This window comes from Merops nubicus, unplaced genomic scaffold (genome assembly GCF_000691845.1).
Source record: "Merops nubicus isolate BGI_N331 unplaced genomic scaffold, ASM69184v1 scaffold5497, whole genome shotgun sequence".
Classification (NCBI taxonomy): domain Eukaryota; kingdom Metazoa; phylum Chordata; class Aves; order Coraciiformes; family Meropidae; genus Merops; species Merops nubicus.
Genome location: NW_008622181.1, coordinates 6,132 through 29,659, shown reverse-complemented (window position 1 = coordinate 29,659; position 23,528 = coordinate 6,132). Strand labels below are relative to the sequence as shown.

Sequence of the window (23,528 nt, the reverse complement as noted above, 5' to 3'; positions counted from 1 at the left end):
GAGCAGGCAAACCCTGGGTGCAAGGCTGTCAGGGAACTCCTGGCAGCTCACAGCTGAGTACCAGACTTGGGGCAGCCACTTAAGAGCATCCATCTCCCTTCAGGCAGAAGAAACTTGGGCCAAGGTTTTCAGCTGTGTTCTCAGAGATGATGTGTGAGCCGGTTGCTACACTGCAGGAATGTGGTAACTGTGGTACCCTTCCAAACAGTGCTGCCTCCCTCAAGCAGACACAGACATTGATACCATGTGCCCGTTTTCTTCACAGATGACAAGTTATAAATCACACATACTGCACTGCCATATACCCAGGCATTTTGCAGCCCAGCTCCTCTTACCGTAAGGAAGAAAGTGTTAGGTTCAAAAAATTGCTGTTGTTTAGTTGTTAACTAAAGCCACACACATTAACATAAAAATAGAAGTGCCACACTTAGGAGGTATGAGCACGAAAGCATCAAAATCTAAAGAGTAGTCTCATCTTTCCTTCCGGTATGGTAAGAGTATTTTAGCTGTGTTTTTCTACTGATGCTGCCTTATTTGCATGTGAGATACAGGCGTGCTTTGCTTTACAATACAGAATGACCACACACAGCTTTGCTTCTAGAAATCTTGTCCTTTAACAAAAAAAGCATCGGCCCTAAAATTAAGCAGAAAACTCTCTTACAGCTGGGAAAACTAGGCCTCAGGGACCACAGAAATGGAGAGGAGTTTTGAGGAAAGATCTCGGGGGGAGTATGTTTATGTTTGTACCCTTGGATGTTTTGAGCAGGTGAGTAACTTTGTCATAACCCTGTCCTGGCAGCCAAACTGCAGGCTCTGGCTCTCATCCTGCTGGTTCCACCTCCACAGCCGGCAGACCTTATGGCTCCACCTCGCTTGAGGTGAAAACCCACAGTCCTCTCACTTTTTGTCCAGCCTCAGGACTCTGAAGTCCTGTGGCTCCACTCTGTGTATGCCCAGCATGGCACATCTGGATTTGGATTTGGCTGGATTTGGCACTCGTATTTCGCTCGGGGTGTGAATGATCTGCACATCACACAGAACCAGAAGTGCCTTTTCCCAACAGAAATGGCACCTACTGAGTCATAAGAACAATGTCTGCCATAAATGCAAATTAATTTCAGGTAAGGTTATATGTGTACCTCTCTAGCTAGACCTAGCACTTCACTATGAGGTAGACTTGGCTTCCTTCTCCCTGGGCTCTGTGTTGGGAGCGAGCTGTGTCTGTCCTCCAGGGCCAGGCGGGGTGAGCAGACGAGGCGAGTCCTCAGGGCAAGCAGGACAGGGGGTACAAGCTGTATCGAAAACTTCTTCTGCAGTTGTATGCACCAAGGACTGAGCTGCTGGCTCAGTTGTGCCTTATCAAAAGCAGCTCGTTGGCAATCAGTAAACCCTGCCAAACATCTGCAAAGCTCCAACAGTCCTGTCACCTCTGCCAAGGGAACAGCACAACCGAGAGAGGGGAATGGCGGTGGCTGCGGGACGGAGCACGTTTGCTGCTGACATGAAGGACAGCTTGAGTATTCCTGACACGTTCTTCTCTCATGCAGCAGGTCTGCTCTTCAACTTTTTTTGGTATTAGGGCTACCTGCTCAGCTCTGAACAGAGCCTCCCTGTAATTCCACAAGCTCAGTGGCAAAGTCGACAGAGATCCCAGCCCCAATTCACACCACAGGAAGCAGCCTGCCACAATTAACAAGCTGGAACTGCTTCTGACAGATGTGAAGATGAAACTTTGCACTGGAAGCACCCGGTGTCTTCCGCACTTATTTCAGTCCTGAGAAACGATCAAGGAAAACCTGCAGCTTGTGTTGCTAAGTAGCTGCCATCATAACAAACCTTTTTGTGCCTTTTCTGGCTCGTTGCTGCCTCCCTCAGCATCATCAAGACGAGCTACAAGTTCACGTATTCATAATTACAAAATGTAAAATTGTACATTTAGTTTATTTTCAGGGTCTGTTATCAGTTAGTTGACCAATCAGAGAAGCATTCCTAAGTCAAGCGTCAAATTTGGCTTTTGATTCCAAATGCTAAGCTGCTCCTCCATCTATTTTTCCTCACAACGTTGACTGTGGTTTCTTATTCCTTAAACATCAGCATTTCTTTTGTTTTGGAGATTAGTTCTGTTGTCAAGGAATATGAGAAGCTGCTTAATTTGTACAAAAACAAATTTAGCTGAACTTTCCTGCAAAAATGCTCAGCAGTGGAACAATTTATGGAATTCTGATCCTTTCATTTCAGACTTAACGATCCGCTGTGATGTGTGGCACAGGCTGCCTGGGAAGCACACGTTGACTCCACTTGCAGCTTACTCTCAAGCAACACAAGAGGTGCACAGATTAACTTTCACAAAACAGAAAGCTAGCGCGGACGCATTCTCTGGCAGAGGCTGGACTCAGGTTCTGTCATAGAATACCAAATTTGAGGAAGAACATTTGACTTCTGCCTTGGAAAAGCAGAATATTAATACTCGTGTGCAAGTGGATCATAAATATGCCAATCCACCAGTTTTAGCCAGCGCTGGGACTCCTGAATTCAAACATTATTGTGAATAATTTTCTTAGACTGATTTAACACACATGCAAACCTGGCACAGCCATCTGAAAAAGGAATCCTCACCCCTTCCCTATTCTCCTGCCTGGTGCTTCTTGTGTTTGCTGGCACAAGTTTCTGTATGGCTGCCCAGTGTGCAGGATGCAGGAATTGGTCCAGCTAGAGGGAAAAAAAAACCCCAAACGTTTCTTTCGGTGGTTTTTACCCTGAATCGGTTCCCACCATCTCCAAACCTAGGTAACTAAATTATACTAATAAATGCCAACACCACCAGGGCAATGCAAGGCAAAGGAGGGGAAAGTTTTCCAAGAAAGTAGAAGAGCAATTTAATTTAGAGAGGAGTCCTTGCATGGAGAACACTACTGGCCTTAAACCCTCCATCTGCTCTAGAAAGATGCCAAGTGTCATAAGCAAATCTGTATTTCTCATCACACATATTCTTGATCTATATCAAACATCTGTAAGCATCCATGATTAAAGGTCAACCACCCAGCCCTCAATTATTTAATGTTAGTTTCAGGCTATATTATGATGTTTAATTTTATTGAGAACAGAAGTTGGGCAAACAAGAAAAGCAGAGGGGCTGGGGAAGGGAGGACATGTAGAGAGGCCTAACTCATGACAACCAAACTACTTGTATCCTTCCTGGCTGCTAGGGAATAGCTAGAGCCAAATTAAATTGGAGGGTGTGTTCTCCCAGAAAGTTTCTGGCACTATTCTACTTATAACACAACATTAACATTGGCGTTTGGCTAATATGGATATTTTCTCCTAGCTGAGCTTTTAGAATTTTTTGGACTTTGCATGAAAATGTATTGAACTAAGCCAAATATAAAAACAGCTCCTGTAAGAACAAGGGAAAAATCTTCCCTTTTTACATCTCCTGGTCTCGTCTCTCCAGTGGCTTTTATCAGACATTCAGAGGTTAGCAAGAATCGAGGAGAGAATAGTCTTTTCTTTCTTGCATGTTGGCACATTTCCCAGTCCTTTAGCTTTTCTATATATTGATCTTGCAGAAGTTCACAGTATATAGCCTAGTCATTTCTTGTAGGTATAACAAAAGAGAAGCCTTCAGAAAAGCACAAGCAGGAATGCAGTAACTACTTGAGGAAATATATTCCACAAGTAGTGGACACGTGAGAGCTTTGGAAACAGAAAAACTTACCAGAACCCCACTGCACCACCAAAAAGTAACACTGCGCAGACACACGTGGCAACCGGGTGACAACAGGGAGTGGAAGATAACCCTTTGAAATTTGGCTTCCTTTACTTGCAGGTGTAGGAGCACGAAAGCACATCCAAAGCACAAAAGGCAATCTGGTGTCTACAAAGTTGGGCACAGCTCAACAGCTGTAACACCATGTAACTGACCCTCCAACAAAGGCCCTGAAGCAAAAGTTGCCTGACAGTTGCCACTTAGGTCACTAACCAAGCTGGTTTAAAATGCTGAAGTGTAAGTTCCAGTTATATCTTCAGCCAGTACTTTTTGCCAAGTTAGAACCTGCCTTAAAAAATGCCTTGTGAATAACCAGGAGTCCTCTCCTCACACCCTTCCCAGAAGCAGAGCTCTTTAACCTACAGATGCAGACATTATCTGCCTGACTTCTTCCCTTCTGCCCTGGCTGGAATGAGAACAGAGCTCTGCCACAGGAGAACTGGAGCAGTAAGTCCTCAAGGTGGTCAGACACACAGGGCAGGAATTAATTCAACAACTGAATCTCCTTGCAGGAGTATTTCCTTAGATTCATGAACTTTTTCTTTTCACCCCCCATAAAAGGAGTAATTTGGAAAGCAGGGCATGCGTAGTAATCACTGATGTAAATACTCAAGATCCACAGACAAATCAGCCTGGGGATTTTGTGGGAATCCAGTGGGAAGGACAGAGGCTATTCCCAGCAGGTCCTTCCCCTCACTGGTGCAGTCTAACACTACAGCCAAACACACTACACACATTCCAGGCTGAACGGTGAAGCAGCAAGGAATACATTTTACAGTAAAATTATCGATCACATCTAAACCCCTCACAAAATGATTGGTTTCTGAACAGTGGATGGTGTTACTTGCTGAACTACTTGGAAGATGGTGTCACCTGCTAGACACTGAACGCTTATGGCTGAGTTTTCAAAAATCTTTTAGATGTTTATTTGAAGAGGAGCTCTAATAAAATGCAGATGCAGTGGTTTTTTTTTTAAAGTATCCCAATATTTTTGTAAAGAACAGCAGTCCCAGTGAACGCAGAGTAACTGCTGTGCAATAGAGCACCTTTCTGCTTCTCACTGCCTGCCTGCACAGTAACAGAGCAGGGAAACATACTTCCTGTAGATAGAGGGGAAATAGAGCAAGTGCTTTGTCCATCACCATTCCTCAGAGCTCATTCAACAACTGATCAGTATGTTACTGCAGAGCCTCCTTTCCCAGGAAATGCAGGTCTGGCAGTAGCACTTGCAGGCCACGTTCAAAATGAGGAACAAATCTTGCACATCACAAATCACAACTTACTGTCCTTGCCTCTTGATTGTAGAGCCATTGGGAGTATACATTTGTGCAAGCTCAACTTGCCACAGGTGCTGATCACAGTGGCATTAACAGAGCAAAACTGATGATAAAAATGTCCTAGATTACTGCTGTGAGAAGAGGCAGACCAGCTGCCTTCCACTCTGCTCCGAGTGCCCAAGCACCCATCCTCCTCTCCCTCACAGAGCTTTAACCAGAGGAACGAAACCTCAAGCCTGTTTCCTGGTGCAGGCCAGCTGCAGATGCGCACTCGGGCCAGCCTGCGTCCCACGGGACTTGAAGCACGAACAGGATCAGCCCAACTGTGCCCACTGGTAGCTCCAAAGCAGTGTGGTCGGTTTTGTGTGCAGCCCAGATTAAGTTACCCTATTGGATCCAGGATGGTTCTTCAAGATTCCAGAGAGAGCCCACGCCAAACAATCCCTGACCCGGGGCCCTGCGCACGGCTCTGCAGGCAGCCCGAGTGACTCCCGGGGACGTGCACTGCTGCTATAGGCTTGGACCCGAGTGTCTGGCTCCACCAGCAACACCTACCTTCAGAAACACTGACATCCACACAAGCACAGGCAACTCCAGGAGCAAGGGAACAGCAGAGCTAAAAGAATTCAAGCTGGATATGTTCTGGCATTCGAAAGTGACTGGCACAAAGATGAATCACATTTTATAGACAGTCTGCCTAATTTTCTGCACAGACGTTCCTAGCATGGAATGCTTGAACAGAACCACAGTAGGGACAGTGAAGGAACTTTTCCTTCCCAACAGCAAGAACTCTACATATCCAAGCTGTGAATCTCAAAGAGCTGAACTGTTACACTTCCACTCCTGACAGCAAAACAAGCAACCTGTAAATGCTAGGTCCCTACTCCATCCATGAAAGGTGTTCATACAAGATATAGAGCTAATACATAACAGCTTATAACACAACTTTTATTAGAAAAGTTATACATAACAGCATCAACTATTTTCAAGAATATTAACCTTGAAAAGCAACAAAAACAGACTAGAAATGTGTGACAAGAAACTAAGGACCCTTTCTATAATTAAACATTCAAGTTATCTACAGTGTCTCTTTTTACAAAGGGGAAAATAATGGTTTTACAGGCACATCATGTAGAAAATAAAGCTGCAGTAACTTTATACAATTAACTTTTTCAAGGATTATTAAAACATGGTCATCACGTAGTCTCAATTTTTTTTTTTAAAACATTCACATTTTACAGTGGAGTATATACTGAAATTTCAGTGTCCCAAAATTATCTCACAAAGTGCCAACATTAAAACCAGAACCTTCAGTGTGAATAATTTTGCCCTAAAAAAAGTTAAGACAGGTTTCCATAATCAACATATTCACAATTTCTGGTGCTACCTGGTCTAACAGTAAAGCTCCATTCTTTTTATGTAAAATCAAATAGGACTTCTTTTGCAAAACTGGTAAAACGTTTTGAACACAAAAGTGTGCATTATTGGAAAAATCGGTATTAAAACCATAAATATATTCAAAAAGTCATTAGTACACTACACAATTAAGTAGAACTGTGCCTGTTTGTACTGTATATTCAAGTTTGTTGCCCTTTCAGTAGAGACGGTATCTGAATTTAGCATCTTTACAAATGGAGCCTGTTCAACTTCTCTTATCTCCATATGCCTGCTTAATAAAAATCAGATAATTTACAATCTAGAAGTCTGTTTTAAAAAGTCTGGAGTTTATATACAGCTCTAACAAACCTAAAGCATTTTGATATCTTAAAAGGTTTAAATGAAATTACTAGAGTTTTTATTTGATGCTTATTAACAGTAATTAGCCATTATCAGTAGTGGACCATGATGAGGTGACAAGTGAAAAGGAATGTTCTGTCTAAAATGCTAAACACGTTCTGTCCTTTCATGAATGCAACAGTATCACGTAGAGGAAGTGCTCTCCACAGACACCCGTGTCCCCTTAGCATCAAGGGCTACAAAAATCTGACTGCAAAAATGCAGTGACAAAGCAAGCTGACGTATCAGGCACTACCTTTCATATTGGCAGCTTTAAAGACCCACGGTATGCACAAATATCTATAGAGTAAGGGGGAAAAAAAACAACTACTATGAGAAGCAGACCAAACATTTTAGACGAGTTTGGCAAAGTTTTTAATCAGATGCTAGGTTGGCCATTCAGGTTTACTTGTAGAGGTTAAAAATATCACTATTGAATCAACTAGTCAAATTAGTGTAAGACGTTTCATGGATACTCAACGTTACATGCACCAATATTGCACACATCTGCTCCACGTTGTTTAAACAATCTTCATCCGGGTCCTTGAGCGGTCTGGTTTCTGCAGTTGGAACTCAAGCCACCCACCCCAGCAGTTTCACTAAAAATTTAAAGTGGTAAATTTAAGATACGAAAACCAAAATAACCCAAAAAGAAACCCAAGGACTTTATACAGACAAAATCTAAATTTCTGCAATGGTCTTGTGGGCCCTACAGATGGGGCAATACACATATGCACTAGTGAAACGAACACTAGCTCTGCTGCACCTAACCATTCAAATAATGTGAAATCTGGGACCAGGCGTGGCGATGATGTCACTGTAAGGCTCCTCCTGTGTCAGCTCTATAGCTTGCTGCTTTTTAAGTACCAGGAAACTGTAGAATTTTGCAGCTGCTTGTTTTCTATTCGTATTTCTGCACAGCTCAAGCAAACTGATAGATTCTGCTCCAGTCTTGGCAAGAGCTCTCTGCAAAACACAAACATCGATACCACACAGTAAGTGAAGAACTACATACAAATGAGAATGGAGGTTGGCAAGGCTCTGTTCATACCCTTGGGACACTGAGGGACTGGGAAAAACCTCAGTGTCGGATGGGGACTTTACAACATATGCACAAAAACTTCTATATAGATTTTATGTAAATGAAACCAAGCAGGTTTGACAGAGATTTGTGAAAAATCAATCTATTGAACTTATTCCAGAAGTGCTGTAGTGTAGCATAAGATTTTCTTTCTGCACCAATAGCTAGCCAGTCTCCTCTGACTACAGGACAAATATTTTTAAATTGCAATTAAAAAAAATCCCAATTTATTTCTCAAAATAAAATTAACTTCAGAAATAATGATTGATCATTTAAAACAGAATTTAAGACCTAAGGCTCTTTAAAAGAGGCACCATTTTCCCAAGGCAAAAGCCTGTTCATTTCCAAAACTCCTGTCTGTAACTACCCAAAGTCACTCTCATTTTTTTCAAAGTCTTGGCCAGAATATAAAAAAAAAAAAGCAGGGAAATACATCTGTTTGCTGGCTAGAACAACTACTGATGTCTTCAATTTAAAACAGAACTGTCTGCTCTGGAATATCTACTAGATGAAAAGATATTAGGCTGCCCAAACCAGATTTATATTAAACAGATCTTAACTTTGAATCTCATTACAGACTTAATGTTTCAGTGATCCAGTGTGATGCTCTTTTGGGCACATGGAAGAAAGAACTGAAAAAAAGCTAGACATGGTCCAAAGAGAATTCTGAAGTTCATTTCACAAACTGTGATGAAACATTCTCAGAAGGGAAAATTACACATTACCAACTAAACATCTGCAGACTTTAAAAATTACTTTTAAGCAACAGTTGTAATGACTGGGCTGGGACAGAGTTAATTTTCTTCACAGCAGCTCATATGGTGCTATGTGTTGGATGGAGCAAATGTTTTTGGTTTGGAGCAAGCAGGTTGGGAGTGCACAAGAAGCTGGGAGGGGACATAACTGGAAGAGCCAACCTCAGGTGACTAAAGGGATATTCCATATGACCTCCTCATGCTCAACAACAAAAGCTGGGGGAAAGAAGAAGAGTACGTGCACACATTCAAGGTTATGGCATTTGCCTTCCAAAGTAACCATCACATGAATGAAGCCCTTCTTTCCAGGAAATGGTTAAAAGTCTGCATGCTAGGAGGAAGCAGTGAATTAATTCCTTGTTTTGCTTTGCTTGTACACACAGCTTTTGCTCTACCTATTAAACTGTCTTTATCTCAACCCACGAGTTTTCTTCCTTTTACCCTTCTGATTCTCTTCCCCACCTGGCCAGGGGTTAGCAAGTGAGCAGCTCTGTGTGGCTGAGCTGATTAACAGGGTTAAACCACAAGGACAATTTAAAACAATCCTAAACTAGCAGGATTCTTGCAGGTGTGCAAAAGAACTCATTTAAATCACATCAGTTTACAATGTAATCTGAACTATATTTAAGTGTAGTTAAGTGTCATAAAGACTATTTAGGAGTTTAAGATTTCATTGTTTACAGATGTAGGCAAGTAATTGCTGTGAAACAACTCCAGTAACATTTTCCAGAAGTGCAGAACTTTTCCTTGATTATGTAATAGTTTTGAGAAACTTAATGGAATACAAAATAGTACTAAACCTCGGTTCGCTGAAAATTTGGTAGCATTTCCCCACCTCATCCCCTCCTAGATGTACTACACTGGAAGTTCAGAGATACAATAATGACAATGAGCTTTTATCAGCAAAGATGGAGCCTATCAGTTTCACAAAAAAAAGTGAGGATGACTTTGGAAAACAAAAAACAGCTTAGAGAGACGGAACTGACACTTCAGCGACAGCAGAAACTCAGGAGTTGCCAAAACGTTTAAGGGAACAAAAGGGTAGGAACCACAAACTAGACTGAAAGGTGAAGACAGTCCAAGAATATATGAAGTACACCCACAGAGAGCTACATACAGACAGCAGTTTGCACTTGAAGTCAAGTGTATCCTAGGGGTGTTCAACTACATGATCAGAAAAAGCTCTTTAGCTCTTGCAAGCAAGAATTCATGCATCCTACAAAGGTCATCTGTGCCAAATTGAGCCACATGCTGAAAAGTAATGCTGCCCCTCAGCCAAGGTCAGATTCCCACAGCTGTTACAATTCACTTTATCATAGCATGGAAGTTTTCAAACTGGCCTAGCTGTGAGTAAGCATCCTGTAAGATGGTTTTATCCCTAGACCTTGATGGGATTTGCCTAGGGTCACACAGCACAAAGCCAGAGGTGCTAAGGTTTCATTAGAAACACAAACTCAGTCTTGCAGTTTGAACTTCTGGGAGTCCAACTTGCACACCAAGTGTGAACATAAAGGTTGAAAAACAGGTAAAAAATTTTACTTCAAACATTCTTTGGAAAAAAAAAGGTGACACTGTATCATGATTTAGTCAATTACAAACTTTTTCTTCCTAAGAGAGAACTGGTAATTTGCATCTGTACCACCTACTGCAAAGAAAGTTTTTTTCTTAACTTTTACTGGGCATACTCAAAAGCTACTTTAAAGAGAAAGCAAATGAGTATTATGTGTACCTGAAGTCCATGAAGCATTTGTTGAGTCCTCTTGTTCCATCTCCTTTCTTCTTGATCCTGATCACCCCCTGTGCCATCTTCTTCCTGCAAGCAGCCAAAATTCACACATTTACAAAATGATATCTTCATCTACTGAGCTGTGAAATTAAAGAGGTATTTCTAGATATCACTGCAGCTTTTTGTTTTCATCCAGCCAGGTTTAGACAACTTGAATCACAGGATACATTTAGTAGAGGCAGGAATTAGGATGGATGAAGAAACACACATAAGCTAATGTACTATAATCAAACTCAAAATGTTGTGCTGACAATTAGTAAAATGAAGAAATTCAGTCATGACAGCTGAATGAGAAGAAACACTTCAGTCTAATCTAAGACTTCTAGTACGGGGCACATTACCACCAATGCTTTTACTTTGCAAACATGGATAAACACAGACTTGTTCTCATTCCACTGCGGAATAAGAACCTTTGGGAAGGAGAGTGGGTTGTTGCCAAAAGCTGTGAAGGTCAGCTCCCATGACTCGGCTCCCCGTGCCCTGTGAATCACTTACCTACACAGAACAGGACTTGCTTATGGAAGCTGTGTTACATATGGTTCTTAAAATAAGAACCTTATTTCAAATCAGTAATTACAAAAAAAGAAAAAAGAAAGTGACACACAAGCAGCATCTGCTTTGTTACTAGTCTTAACACAAGAACTGCACAAAAACTGACTGGCCAATTTTTTATTTCTCAAGACTCAGTCAGCATGTATTTCATTTATTTTGTCCTCTTCATTGTACAGCTTCTGAAGTGACGTTTCCCCATGTCCAGCAACATCCTGAAGCGGTCCCTTCCAACTGAAAATACTCTGTTCTAATAGCTTTCTACATTGCTAGAAAGATTACCTTGACTAAAGGAATTCCCATTTCTTTGTATATGTGATCTGAAACCACATGTGCCCAGATACAATTTTTTTCCAAAAACAAAGCAGTTTTTTAAAAAAATAATTTACTGTTATACATTTGGTGTAAAATAAAAAGAATCAATGAAGTTTGTTTTGACAGCCATAGATTATCAAATAATGTCACTAAGAAAAAAAACTTCAGTTATTGCTTTTTAGGACATGGATGGTTTTATTACAAAAATCTACTTTTATTAAGTGACATGAACTATTTTAAGTGGAATAATAGAGTTAAGTTCAAACTTCTTGTAAGAGGCATCAAATAAACAGAGTGGTTTAATCCAACCATTTGTGAGAACAGGAGAACACTAATTAAAAGCAGAATTTGCATGCAATTTATAACACAGAATATAAATAATATAAAATTGTCATGAAATAGTTTTATAATCTACACTTCCAAAGGTTTCCATTTCCCAAGTAAGAACTGAATGTTTATTTTTTATGCCATTTAATGACTCTGATGTCAAACAGTGCCGGTGAACACCTAAGCCCTTTCTACATACAGTTCTTACCTCCTCTTCTTCCTCCTCCTCTTTCTCCTTTTCCTTCTCCTTCTCTTTTTCTGGCAGAAGTTCTAGCTCTGGTATTAGCTGGCAGATGTTTTGGGGCTCTTCTGGAGGCATTTCTACAGGTGGTATTTCCAGCTGTTGTGCTGGTGGATGCTTCAAGAGTACATATTAAGAGTTAAACCAACAGCATCATTTTATCAGTGCTTTTACCATAGATGCTGATGCTAAAAACAGGTTCCATGAAATTGAAGTCTCTAGATCTTAGCCATATGTCAGAATTTTCCATTTTTGAAAAATGAAAAGCAATCTGTTTTGCTTTGCTGTCCATACATGTATTTTTAACCCTTTAAATGCTACTCAAACAAGAAATTATAGCACTGTAAGGAAAAAGGCTTTCCAATAATTTCAAGTAGTCTATCATCATCCAAGCTACTGATCTCATTTCTTGGGTCAGCAAATGCCACTTTAAAATCCCCCATAACCAGATGCAGTGCTACATGAACACACTTTCACCCACTGGAACAAGACATCTTCAAAACATTAAACTGCTATTCTTAGCAAAACTAGCATGAAGGCATTGAAATGTTGGTGCTTTTTAAAGTTTCCAAAAGCTTGTGAGTGACTTTGGTGCTCAAGTATCATTCGCAATAGATACTTGTATTGAGAGGAAAAAACTGCCAGAAAAGGCAGTTTAACAGGATTTATTTAGCTAGTTTTAATAAAACATGCCGTATTTCCCCCTGAATCTATATGTATTTTGGCATTTGCCAGTAAAGTTACTTTGACAGCTGAAACTGTTTCTATAATACCCTAAAATAGTTCAAAATAACTTCTGTTTCAGAGTCATACCGCAGCCATCGCTCCAGGTATGTTGCTAGAGGCCTGATCTAGTTGGTGTCATGAAAGAGTTCCCAACACAAACCAACAGCACTGACTTCATCACAAATAGTCGATGCCAATTTCACCCAATGACATGGCCATGGGGAGCAGCAGCTGCCACCCTTACTAAAAAGAAAATTTAACTTCTAGCAACCTGTTAACCAAGAAACCCATGAAAAGCAAGATTAAAATATGCACAGTGAGAAATATGGCATAAACCAGACCTGGTCTCGCCAGGTAAGCGCTCAGAAAGAATACACCTTTTGTTTTGTCCATTTCCTCTCCCCTTCACAAACATGGTTTCCTTTCACACTGCGTCACAGCTGTTACAGAATCAGTAGACACGAGCTAGTTTCCAAGCCTACTCATAATGCAACTTGGAAACCTCTCCTGAAGATCAAAATTTGATTTGAACCCTTACCCCTGAATACTAGGACTATCTTAGAGAAGAAGTTTCTGCAGCTATCATAATCCTTTCTTCATCAATTAAAGCGGTTCATATGCACTTGTCAAGCAAAGAACTAGACAGCTTTGTATGCAATGCACTTTCCTGCTGGAAGACTTTTTCTGGACAAAACAGTGCCACTTCTTTATCCTACTTGCATTAAGTGTTTCAGTAACCTTTCCACTTAAAAACACCATAAAGACTCCTCAGGAACAAAGATTCTGATACTGCTTCTAGTACATCACACACCACCACCGAAAGCCAGTGCTTCAAATTTGTGTAACTTCCTGCTCCAAGACACTACCCACTTCTCATTAAAAAAAAAAAACAAACCCAAACAGTAGCTCTTACTCACAGGTATCACTGGCTCTGGTTCTACTTGCTGTAGTTTGCGTTTAACGCCTGTCTGAGGTGGTGGGGGTGGCATAACAGATTCATCCAGGTTGGTTCTGCTGCCTTCCATCATCGATTCTTGCAAGTGACTTGGTTCTTCCAGAATAGGTTCATCTATGTGCCACAACAAACCCAGTTTTACATACTTTTGTACAGTTTCAAATTACATTACTAAGCCCAGTCTACTATTAATTTAGAATTGAGAAGCTTAGAGCCTGCATAGCTTTTGCAGTGACTTAAATAGAGTTGGTACAGATATGCATACAACCAAATCCCCATTTAATCCACTGGATCAAACTGAATCTCTGTCTCCTACTTAAAATAAAAGCTTTTTTTCTTAGACGTCACAGACTGTATATCAAGCTAAACCACTGCAAAGCTCTTTGCTTCATTCATAATCTTTGGTGACTTAATATAAAGCACAAACAAAATAGAAAAAATAAGCTCCAAGGGAAAGCAGAGCAACTTTGACAAGACACAAACCAATGACATCTCTTTGCTGCTGTTGCTCCTCTCTGGGAACTTCTGGGTTTTCAAAGTCTTTAAGGAACTCATCAAGGTTGTCAGCTTCTCCACCTTTCCTCCTCTTTCTTAGGTCTTCTGGTACCAGTGGTGTCAGACAACGAGTAAAGAGCTACAGAGGAAAGGTTACATTATTCACTACTGTGGTTCTCCATGTCCTTCATTTCGTTTCAGATCAAGTGTTTATGGGCTAACTTCCTTTCCCATTTAAGTTCTTCTGAAACAATAGCAACATTTTTGTAAAAGATCACATAGGTAACTGCTAATTATTTGAGGCATTGTTATCTTAGTTATTTTTATGAGCTTTTTAAAATTATGACTACTGCTGTAACTATATCACTACTCATATGCTGATATTTACTATACAGGAGGCACAATCACTGAACATAGTCCATTTAGAAATGAACCTGCACAAAACCATTACCTTCAGTAGCCTGTTATTCCACAAAGGCTGTGCAGGCAGAGAGAAAAGCTTTTCAACTCCACCTGTTTCTTTCCACATCATCAGTTTCTTAGTAGGAGGTGCCAAGTCCAAAGTAGTAACAATGTCAGAGTAGTCACTTAATTGGGCTCGAATAGTCTTGCTATCCAGTTCTTTCACACTGTCCACAATCAGCTTTCTCTTCCTCTTTGCTTTGGTTTCCTTGACTGTTGAGATTTTTAGCAAGCAATGAAGGTTAGCTCAAACATACACCAGACTGTAGAAGGTCTCATTTGCCCATATATAAAGCTGCCTCAAGAATCTAAGGCAACGTTAGCTTTGGGAGAAGGAACGAAAAGCTCTGAGCATTACAAAAGGTCAAATGCTACGAATACTGAACCATAACCTACAAATTCTTCTGTGTATACTCATGGATCTGCTGAATCTACCTAAACCTCAATGTCCTCAGCTGCACATGCCTCCCTCTCTTATAGCTTATCGGTCAGGCTGGTGCTCTTCAGGAACAAAGCCCCGAGATGTAAGGTCCCTCTGATCAAAGAGTCAAAGTACCACACCAATTTTCCCCCTCTAAGTCCTATCTGAGTTTTTGGTATTGTCAGTGGGGGTGGTTATCTTACCTGTCCCTCTCATCCTGCTCTAGAACGACTCTACTGTGAATTGCTTACAGCCTGGCTCTCTGCAGCAGACCCGGCAGCTCTGGCAAACGCTGTCTTTGCTGCTCCCAGCTAAGACCTGTGTCGCTAGCTTGCCACCAGAGGGCAGCGCTACGGCCTTCTAACTGGCCGAGCAGTAAGCCAGGGCCTGGACTTCAGCCTGAAAACACAGGACAAACTACAGTTCTTCCAGGTTTTTTTTTTTTTAACAAAGCAGGGATCTGTTAATACTGAGCCAAATACAATGCCAGTTAAAATAACAAAATGTCTTGCATTAGAACTGACAAGGAGTTTCACTATTTAGTGGAACTTCAAATACAAAGAAGCATCTCCTGAATTTGTCAAGTCATGAAAGCTATGAATCACTAAGGAGCACTTATTCTCAGTGTAAACAGTCCCTCCTGGCCTTCACATATACCATATCAAGACCTGTGCCGCAGATACCGTATTAGAATTAAAGACAAGATGAGCTCCATTCCAACTCATTGTATTTTAACTACTGTGTTTACCAAACTCTACACTATCACACTGCAGAAACTACAAACTAGCATCCTCCAAGAACATCAGTGTAAGCTACCTACCTGGAAAGTACTGGCAGGCTACTGTTAGAACAAAGGGATTTCAGCCCTTGGTCCTCGGCTTCTCTTCCAACTGAGAAGTCATGTCAGTGCTAGGTATTAATTTCTGCTCTATTGAGCTAATGCAGTCTCTGATGACCCAAGTAAAATATTCCCAAGTAGCTTACTCACCAGTTATGTCAATGGGCTCCAGAGCAAAAGCCTCCTCTTCGTTGGGAACAAGGGTTGTCTGATCAGTCATAGTTGGTAGTGGTTCAACTGGATCCACCGAGTCTGGGCTGTCTGGTCCACCCACTGCCAATCAGAATATGTATCTTGCATTATATCCAAACATTAAGAAATTCTGATACCCTTCCCCAACCCCTCCTCCACACCTGTACCATATCTCATACTTCTGAGCTAAACATGCTTTTAAGGAATTAGAATCTGAGTTAAACTAGCCGAAAACAAGTAATTCTAGATACTCACTCGATACATTATCATCATCATCCATATCATCGTGGGGAGGTTGCTCTGGCATCATTACTCCACTTTCTGAGAGTGCAGGTGGGTCATCAAAAATACCACCATCATTATTACTGAGAAGTTTGTCATCTGAAACAACCATGTGAAAGAATCAGTTTTGCATCCACAAATTCATGAAACAAGTATAGACACATCTACGACAACACAGATAAAGACAGCACAAAGGTTAGAGAGAGCTATACTTTCAGTGCTGACACAAAAGACATTAGGAGTGCTTTTTCAAGGCACATTGCAGCTCACATCTTGAGCTTCAGATACTGGTTATTAAAACAAACTTGCCACATATCTGCATCTTGCTTGGTTTCTTAGTACTTCACAGAGAAGCACTCAATACAATTCTCAATATATTAATGACACTCTTAGAAGGAGTCAAAAGAACAAGAATGGTTGCATATTGATTTTTTTCTAAAGAATGATACACAATGGAAAAATTCTGGATGATTTAATTTCACTTTGCTTGAAATATGCCAACACTTAACATGTTATACATCAGCTAAACACTGCAGCACTCACAAACCAGAACTCCACTGCTGAACACATCCTTAGAGAGGGACCTCTAAGAACTAGTTATATAAGCAGAAGGTAGGACAGCAGACAGACAAATTTCTCAAGCATACCCAATATTCCACCATCATTTCCCTCTCCAAAATTATCATCTTTGTATTGGTCTTCATATTCCAGGTGATTAGATTTCTCATTGAGGTGACTGGTGCTCTGTTCAGGTTCCAGCAGGAGATTGGAAGCACTGGTGCTCACCAGCATGTCATCCTCAAATGCACTACCTTCTCTCATCATCTCACGATCATCCATCCCAAAGTCACCTGCAAGAACCCAATTTCACTACTATAAATGCTAAAGAACCAAGACACAAGAGACCTACCTACCTAATTCATCAGCTAAGGCCCAAATGTTAAACCAAGCTTTTAAGTTACTGTAATTGGAGAGTTAAGGACAAGAAGCAAGGAATTATGCCCAGCAATACCATAGCAAAAACACTCTCCAAGAAATTATAAAAAATAACCATCTCCTTTTCAAAGCATTTTATTACACTTATTTGAATTGATTTTAGCAAGATCCTACTAAATTTCAGCTGCACTGAAACCAACGAATTCGAAGGAATTTAAAAGCATCGTATGTTAAGCCTTGAGCTCGGGCTTTGTGCACAGAGGGCGAAACAGAGCAACACCATTATGAACACCTAGATTACACTTTCAAAAAGATTACTAAATTATCCATTACATTATTGTACTCTGGAGACTAGGTGTTCAAATACCACTGTCTTCAGGCTTTGATTCAGATCTTAGAACACTGTCCTTGAAAAGATACTGAAAGAAGTAAACTAGTCACCACTGACTGCTTCACCTTGAGAAATCTCCTCACAGTTTGACTGAAAACATGCCTATGATTAAAGCAGCGGCTGACTTCATAGTCATATCATGTTTTGAAAATAATTGACATAGTACTTCACTAATTAGCCTGACTGAATATTCTTCACTTTTATACAGTCAGCTAGAAGCTTGCTGAATATTAGAGGACAGACTTTTTGGAAAAACTGACAAGTACAAACTCAAAATTACATGTACAGAAACACCACGTTTGATCCAATTTGTTTCATACTTAGTAAGAATTATATAGTGATTGCAAAACCATAATTGTACAGTTACCAAAACTAGCTTAGTAGCACTTAATAATATACAAGATTTTTTTACCAAAGTCATTTTCCTGGAGGATACTGATGTTGCCTACTTCTTCTCTCATTGTAATTTCTTCCACTCTACTCTGGTTCAAACTGAACTGCTGGGCCACATCAATATCACTTAAACAAACAGAAGGCAATTATTAAAAACCTCCATCTAAGACAGTTAAACAGATAAAGCCTGCTTAGATAAATTAACAAACTTAGTTCCTAAAAAGTACACTATGCACTGAAGTCAATTAAGGAAAGAGGTGATGGTGAATACAGAATAGAAGGCACTATGTAAAACAGTAAGACCATTCATCATTAAGACCTATCCAAAAATTGTGTCAGCTTCTGGGTAGCAGATCACTAACTTCCCTTACTCCTTTCTGTGTTGGGCTCACTGATTTTAAACTACAAATTAATCAACAAGACTTTCCCCCTTCAACTTCAAAAGCTATTAATATAATTTATCAAAAAAGTTTATATAGTAACAGTAACAAGTTAACATTCTTTGTTGTGTGTAAAGGCGTGTTTCTTAGAAGAACAAAATTTTCATGCAGTTTAAAATTAGTATATACTCCAATTTGAATATAAACCAAAGAAAACATCTAGCAAAGCAAACTGCATCCCAGAAATTCAATTATGAATAATCCAAAAGGGTAACAAACATTTTTTAAAGATAAGAATTATTGAAGTTGTATACTTGTCACTATGTTTACAAGTAATGCATCAGCATTAAAAAGTCGTAAGAATCAGAAGTGCCACTATATAAGGTAAATAACATTCCCATAAAATTAATCTTGCCTAACTAGAGAGCATATGTGAGGTAGAGTGCCTTGGAAGAAAAGGAAAAAGAAAACAATATTACAAACCTGAGTTTTTCAAAAGCTTCCGTAAGAATAGCTTTAACTTTGCTTAAAATTGCATGGTACTATGAACTAAAAATCAATACAAAGATAACTGTGTACATGGTTGGTATATTAAAAAACTTAAAAATGTAAGTTATCTACAGACTATGTTTAATTCAACAATAACTTTGTTTAAAACCAAGTTTTCCTCAACTAAAACCAAGCAATTTGCATTGAAATAAAAAAGCAAACCAAGCTTACTCTAAATCAGGAAGTGGTTGGTCAAAATCATGAAATTCCTCAGGTAAGGTAATAGCATTGTAAGCAGCCTCTCTGTTTTCCTCAGGCAAATCAACAACCCCTGCAGAGAAGAACACTCAGACATGAGTTACCATTCCTTACAAGGACATTTTGACCTGTGCCTTCAGCACTGTTCTCGCTGCAGAACTTTTCCTCTTTAAATTCTTGAATTGAACCAATGCTAAACACCTGTGGAGAAAGCTTAGATAACATTAGTATCAAGATTCAGCCTAAACACAAAATATATACCCTTGAGCCCTGCTACTGTTTTGTATAACCCTGGAAGCCTCAAGTCACTCAATAACATTTACAGAGCCCAGTGCAGAGCTGTGCAGCTGACACAGGCATCGTACGTCATCACAACACTCTGCAGGTAGGTACCTGCTACAAAATCACTTTACAACAGTGCTCCAGATGAGCTATTTAGTCCTGTATTTTGGTCTAGGTAAAGCAGCAGCAACACAGCGGCCTGGTTTGGGGGAAGCAGTGGCAACACAACACGACTGCTTTGCTACTGGTCATCTGGGCAGTTCAATTAGCTCTGAAAGTCCTAGCACAGCACTGACTGTACTTGGGCCACACAGACTCTAGGCTTCTGCATTTAAAAGAGCTGGGTTACCTAAACCACACACATACCTTTTCTTACACTCCTGAGATGTTTCATCTGCCATTTAGTGGGCATTCTCAGAGCATGACTATTAGATTAGGCAACAGTGCCAGAAACAGTGCCACCAGGAATTGGTGCCTCTTATTCAAAGGCTTAGACATCAGGACACTTTAAAGTGCATGGGAAATGCAGGTTCAGTTCCTTCTGCAACTTGCAGAAGATTTGAGCTTTATGTTCTGCCTTCTGACCCCACACAACACAGGCAATTCTGAGGTACAGATATTTCAGAAACACTCTGCCCATCACATTTCCCTTTTGCAATGGATAATCAAAGAACCACTGTCTAGAGAGAGCAGGAAAAAGTGTGAGTCTGTAGTTTACTTGTACTTGGCTAGAAATGAAGAAACCTAGTCCATCCTCGCAGAGCTATCCAGTATTTTTATCTGTTGGCTGCTTAATGTGAAACATGTAAACGATTTTCAGAGCAGACAAGATCAAGACAATGCCTGAGCCACAAAGCTGATGAACTGAGAACAAACACAAGTGTCTCAACTTGTTTCAGGTCAGCATGTCACTTTTTGTAAATCTTGTCTGAAGGCACTTCACCTTCTACATGTGTTCTGTTGCGAGTGGGAAAATTGGAAAAAGATTGACTTGTGAAATTGGACAAATTTATGTGTTCTTATCACCTGGGGAAGTTAAATCCAATAGTTAACAAAATTTGCAACAGTCAACAAATTGCCACTGAAAGCTACACAAAGTTCAATGCCCAAATCACAACGTGAAGATGAAGAAATGAAGATAAAGGCATTCTATATATAAACTTTCCTCAAATTTACTGTTGCACTGGCTTTCAAGAGTTGCCTTTTAAAAGCAAATCTTCATTTCAGCTCTTATATCCATTGCACTCAAAAAGGTAGAATATGATTCAGCAGCTGTGAGTATCTGGAAGTGTCACTGCCACAGCTACTCTCCAGCTGGAAAAAGGTCTTCTAGGGCAAAATTAAAGAAAACTATCAACCACATGTAAGCCAAGAAGTTGATGGCTGGATGGAAAGTCATTTCAGGTATTAATATGGCTCTTCATCTTCATGGAAACTCTTACAGTAAGCAACAATGAAGGGGGAAGCTGTGTCACACGTACAAAAGGGAAAACATCTTTGTTGTGCACATTTGGTTCGTGTTATTTTCAGAAAGCAAAAAATGAAGTTGTGAAAAAAACCTGCTTACTTCTGCTTCTTTTGTAACCGATGGCAAGGCAATCTTGACCCTCGATGGAAACAAGCTCCTTCCTCTGCCTCTATTCAGTACATACAACTGGCCTCTTTCAGATTTGTGACAGAAGGTAAAAACCATGCAGCGTATTTCCACTTAACATCATACAACAACAGCCAAAAGCATAATTGAGATTATGCTGAATCAACACCAATAGGAAAAGTTTTCCTTTAGGATTCAATTAAAACCTTTGTCATCATACAACTCTGTCACACAGTCAGTCTGAAGCTGCACTAAAGAAAATATCTTCTCCTATAACCCTGCATAGTTTTCTGTAATTCTTTCTACAGAAACTGTAGCATTGTATACTTTCTCAATAAATATTGTTATATAACAATGTAACTTTTCAGAGAGTGCTTAAAAGAGATACCTGGACGAAATGCCATCTTAATCTTAATGAAAGCCTCATTGCAGTCTGCAAGCAGGTATTTTGCTTTCCTGTGGTAGATTCTAACAACACCTAGTAAGAGATGTCCTGAGGTTCGAAGTGCCATCTTCACCTAAAAACATATTGCACAAGCAGTAAATTACATGTAGACTGACTTTTTCTTCCTTTAATGAAATTTCAGTCAGCTTTCCACAAGTTTTTCAATAACATCAAATATGCAAAACAAGCATAAAGATCGGCAAAAAAAAAAAATTAAGAAAGCGAAGTTTACAGTTCAAGATAATACTCCACATATTATTTAAGGATGACCTGACAAATATCATTAAATTAATAGCAGCTCACTCCAGGAATTCCCAAACACTGCTCCATCTAGTAAAAAGCAAACTTTTAAAAATTATAAGATAAATGCTACATCTTTTTCTCTTATCTTTCTTACTTCAATTTTGAAGAAAGCGGAAGAATACAAAAAATTTGGACAGCCATAAATTACAATTTGGTTAAGTTAAATTTGGTTAGAAACAGTTACTTGTTACCCCTCCATCTTTTGTCCTGCAGTTAAGTAGAAAACCAAAGAGAACTAGTGGAAGATGTGGGGTGTCCACAAACAAGCACTGCCACACTAATACTGATATTTTCAAGACAAATTTAAGTTCCTTCCCTCTTTAACCTCACTGCTTTACTATGTGATCAAGTATCCACTGTTAGAACAGAAAACTGATAAAGAAAAAAACCTCCAGGGAAGTACTTTAGTCTGAAAGAGCATGAAATGTGTGTTGAAGGATACACAGCATAATTGTCTCCCAGAAAGATTAAGACACAGTGTCCAACATCAAAGTCTGAGAATTCAAGAATTTATTGCACATAATGTTTTTATAATATTCCAGATGATCAAAGTGTTACACAGTTAAATTCTGAAAGAGTGCCTATCAATTTCTCCTTCTCCTAAAAGAATGCTGCAGCTCACTAGCAAGCCCATGAACAGTATCTTCTTCCATCCAAATCCTTCCAGAGCCGACACGGAATCAAATCACTGTTCTGGTATGTTAAGTATCTCTTTGATTACACTAGACAGTTTTTTTTGCTTATACTTAGCAGTTCTTCCAAAATACAGAGTAGTACTTTAGAAACATTGTTATATTTGTAACAACTAAAAGAAAACATAAAAACATGTTTGCTTTTTTTCACACAGTTGCTTTTCTCACAAGACATTCAGACACCTGTTAAGTGAGAAAAGTCACAACCATATCAGTCCACTAGTCCTTACATAGAAAATTTAATTTTCATAAGTAAAAAAAAAAAAAAACCAACAAATAATCAAAAACCAATTCCTCAAAGTTTCCCATTTTCACAATACTCATTCAGAAGCATTACATTCAGTTTCGTTACTACCTATTCACTTCCCAGAAAACCAGACAAACTTCAAAACAAGACCTTAACACTACAGTGTGGTTCCTCTGTTATATGGAAAACTATCCTTATTTAACTGGTAACATCACAAGCCACTGCAATACTTCAGATCTTTTTGCTGCAGCTAAGCAGACACATCCTTGAACTTAGGTCACAAGCACAAACAGGAATATCTTAAGTATTATTTCTACAGCTCACAGTAAGAGCAGCACTGAAACAGTGTTATCATAAAACCTTTCACAGTTACTTCTTAGAAAGCCTGGGCTCTCCTCTCTTCCAAATCTTTGCTTCTAAATGATGCATGGTACTTCAAGATATAAATCCTCCATTTCTACAAAACAAACCACTAAATTGCTGATGCTTCAGCATTAGAAAAAACAAGAAAATATCCTTCAGAATCAGAGTCAGAATATTCCACATCTGAAAAGTCCTTTCCACCCTTTAAAAAAGCAACATTCAGAATTTTGTTCCAGTGACCCGAACAGTAACTCCCACCTGTAAACACCATTCCTTTTCACTACAAAGTAACATTACACTTCAGTGTAAAATAAGATACCTTTGGTGAAATGATGCTCTCCACACTGCTCTCCAGGTTACATTCAAAAACGTGGGCTTTGGTTAGTTTCTTATCCCAGTGGGCCGCCAGCCAGATTTTGGCCAGCGGCCCACGCTTGCTCAGGACAAAGTGGGCATAGAACATGGTCCCAGGTGTTTAAAACAAAGTGCAAACCTGGAAAGAGAAAGGCAC

General features: G+C 39.7%; 1 protein-coding gene across 1 annotated transcript; it reads right to left on the bottom strand.

Annotated features, from left to right (window-relative positions):
* Positions 1-5,970: 5,970 nt before the first annotated feature.
* Positions 5,971-23,526, bottom strand: RAD21 (RAD21 homolog (S. pombe)). Its single transcript, XM_008944678.1, has 13 exons — positions 23,337-23,526; positions 21,356-21,485; positions 19,065-19,164; positions 17,984-18,090; positions 16,892-17,095; positions 16,218-16,343; positions 15,921-16,043; positions 14,501-14,724; positions 14,038-14,188; positions 13,517-13,668; positions 11,841-11,990; positions 10,385-10,468; positions 5,971-7,785 (listed from the first exon to the last, which is right to left on the bottom strand). The coding sequence occupies exons 1-13, from the start codon at positions 23,478-23,480 to the stop codon at positions 7,594-7,596; spliced, it is 1,887 nt and encodes a 628-aa protein (XP_008942926.1). The 5' UTR covers positions 23,481-23,526; the 3' UTR covers positions 5,971-7,593.
* Between the last annotated feature and the right edge of the window lie 2 nt (positions 23,527-23,528).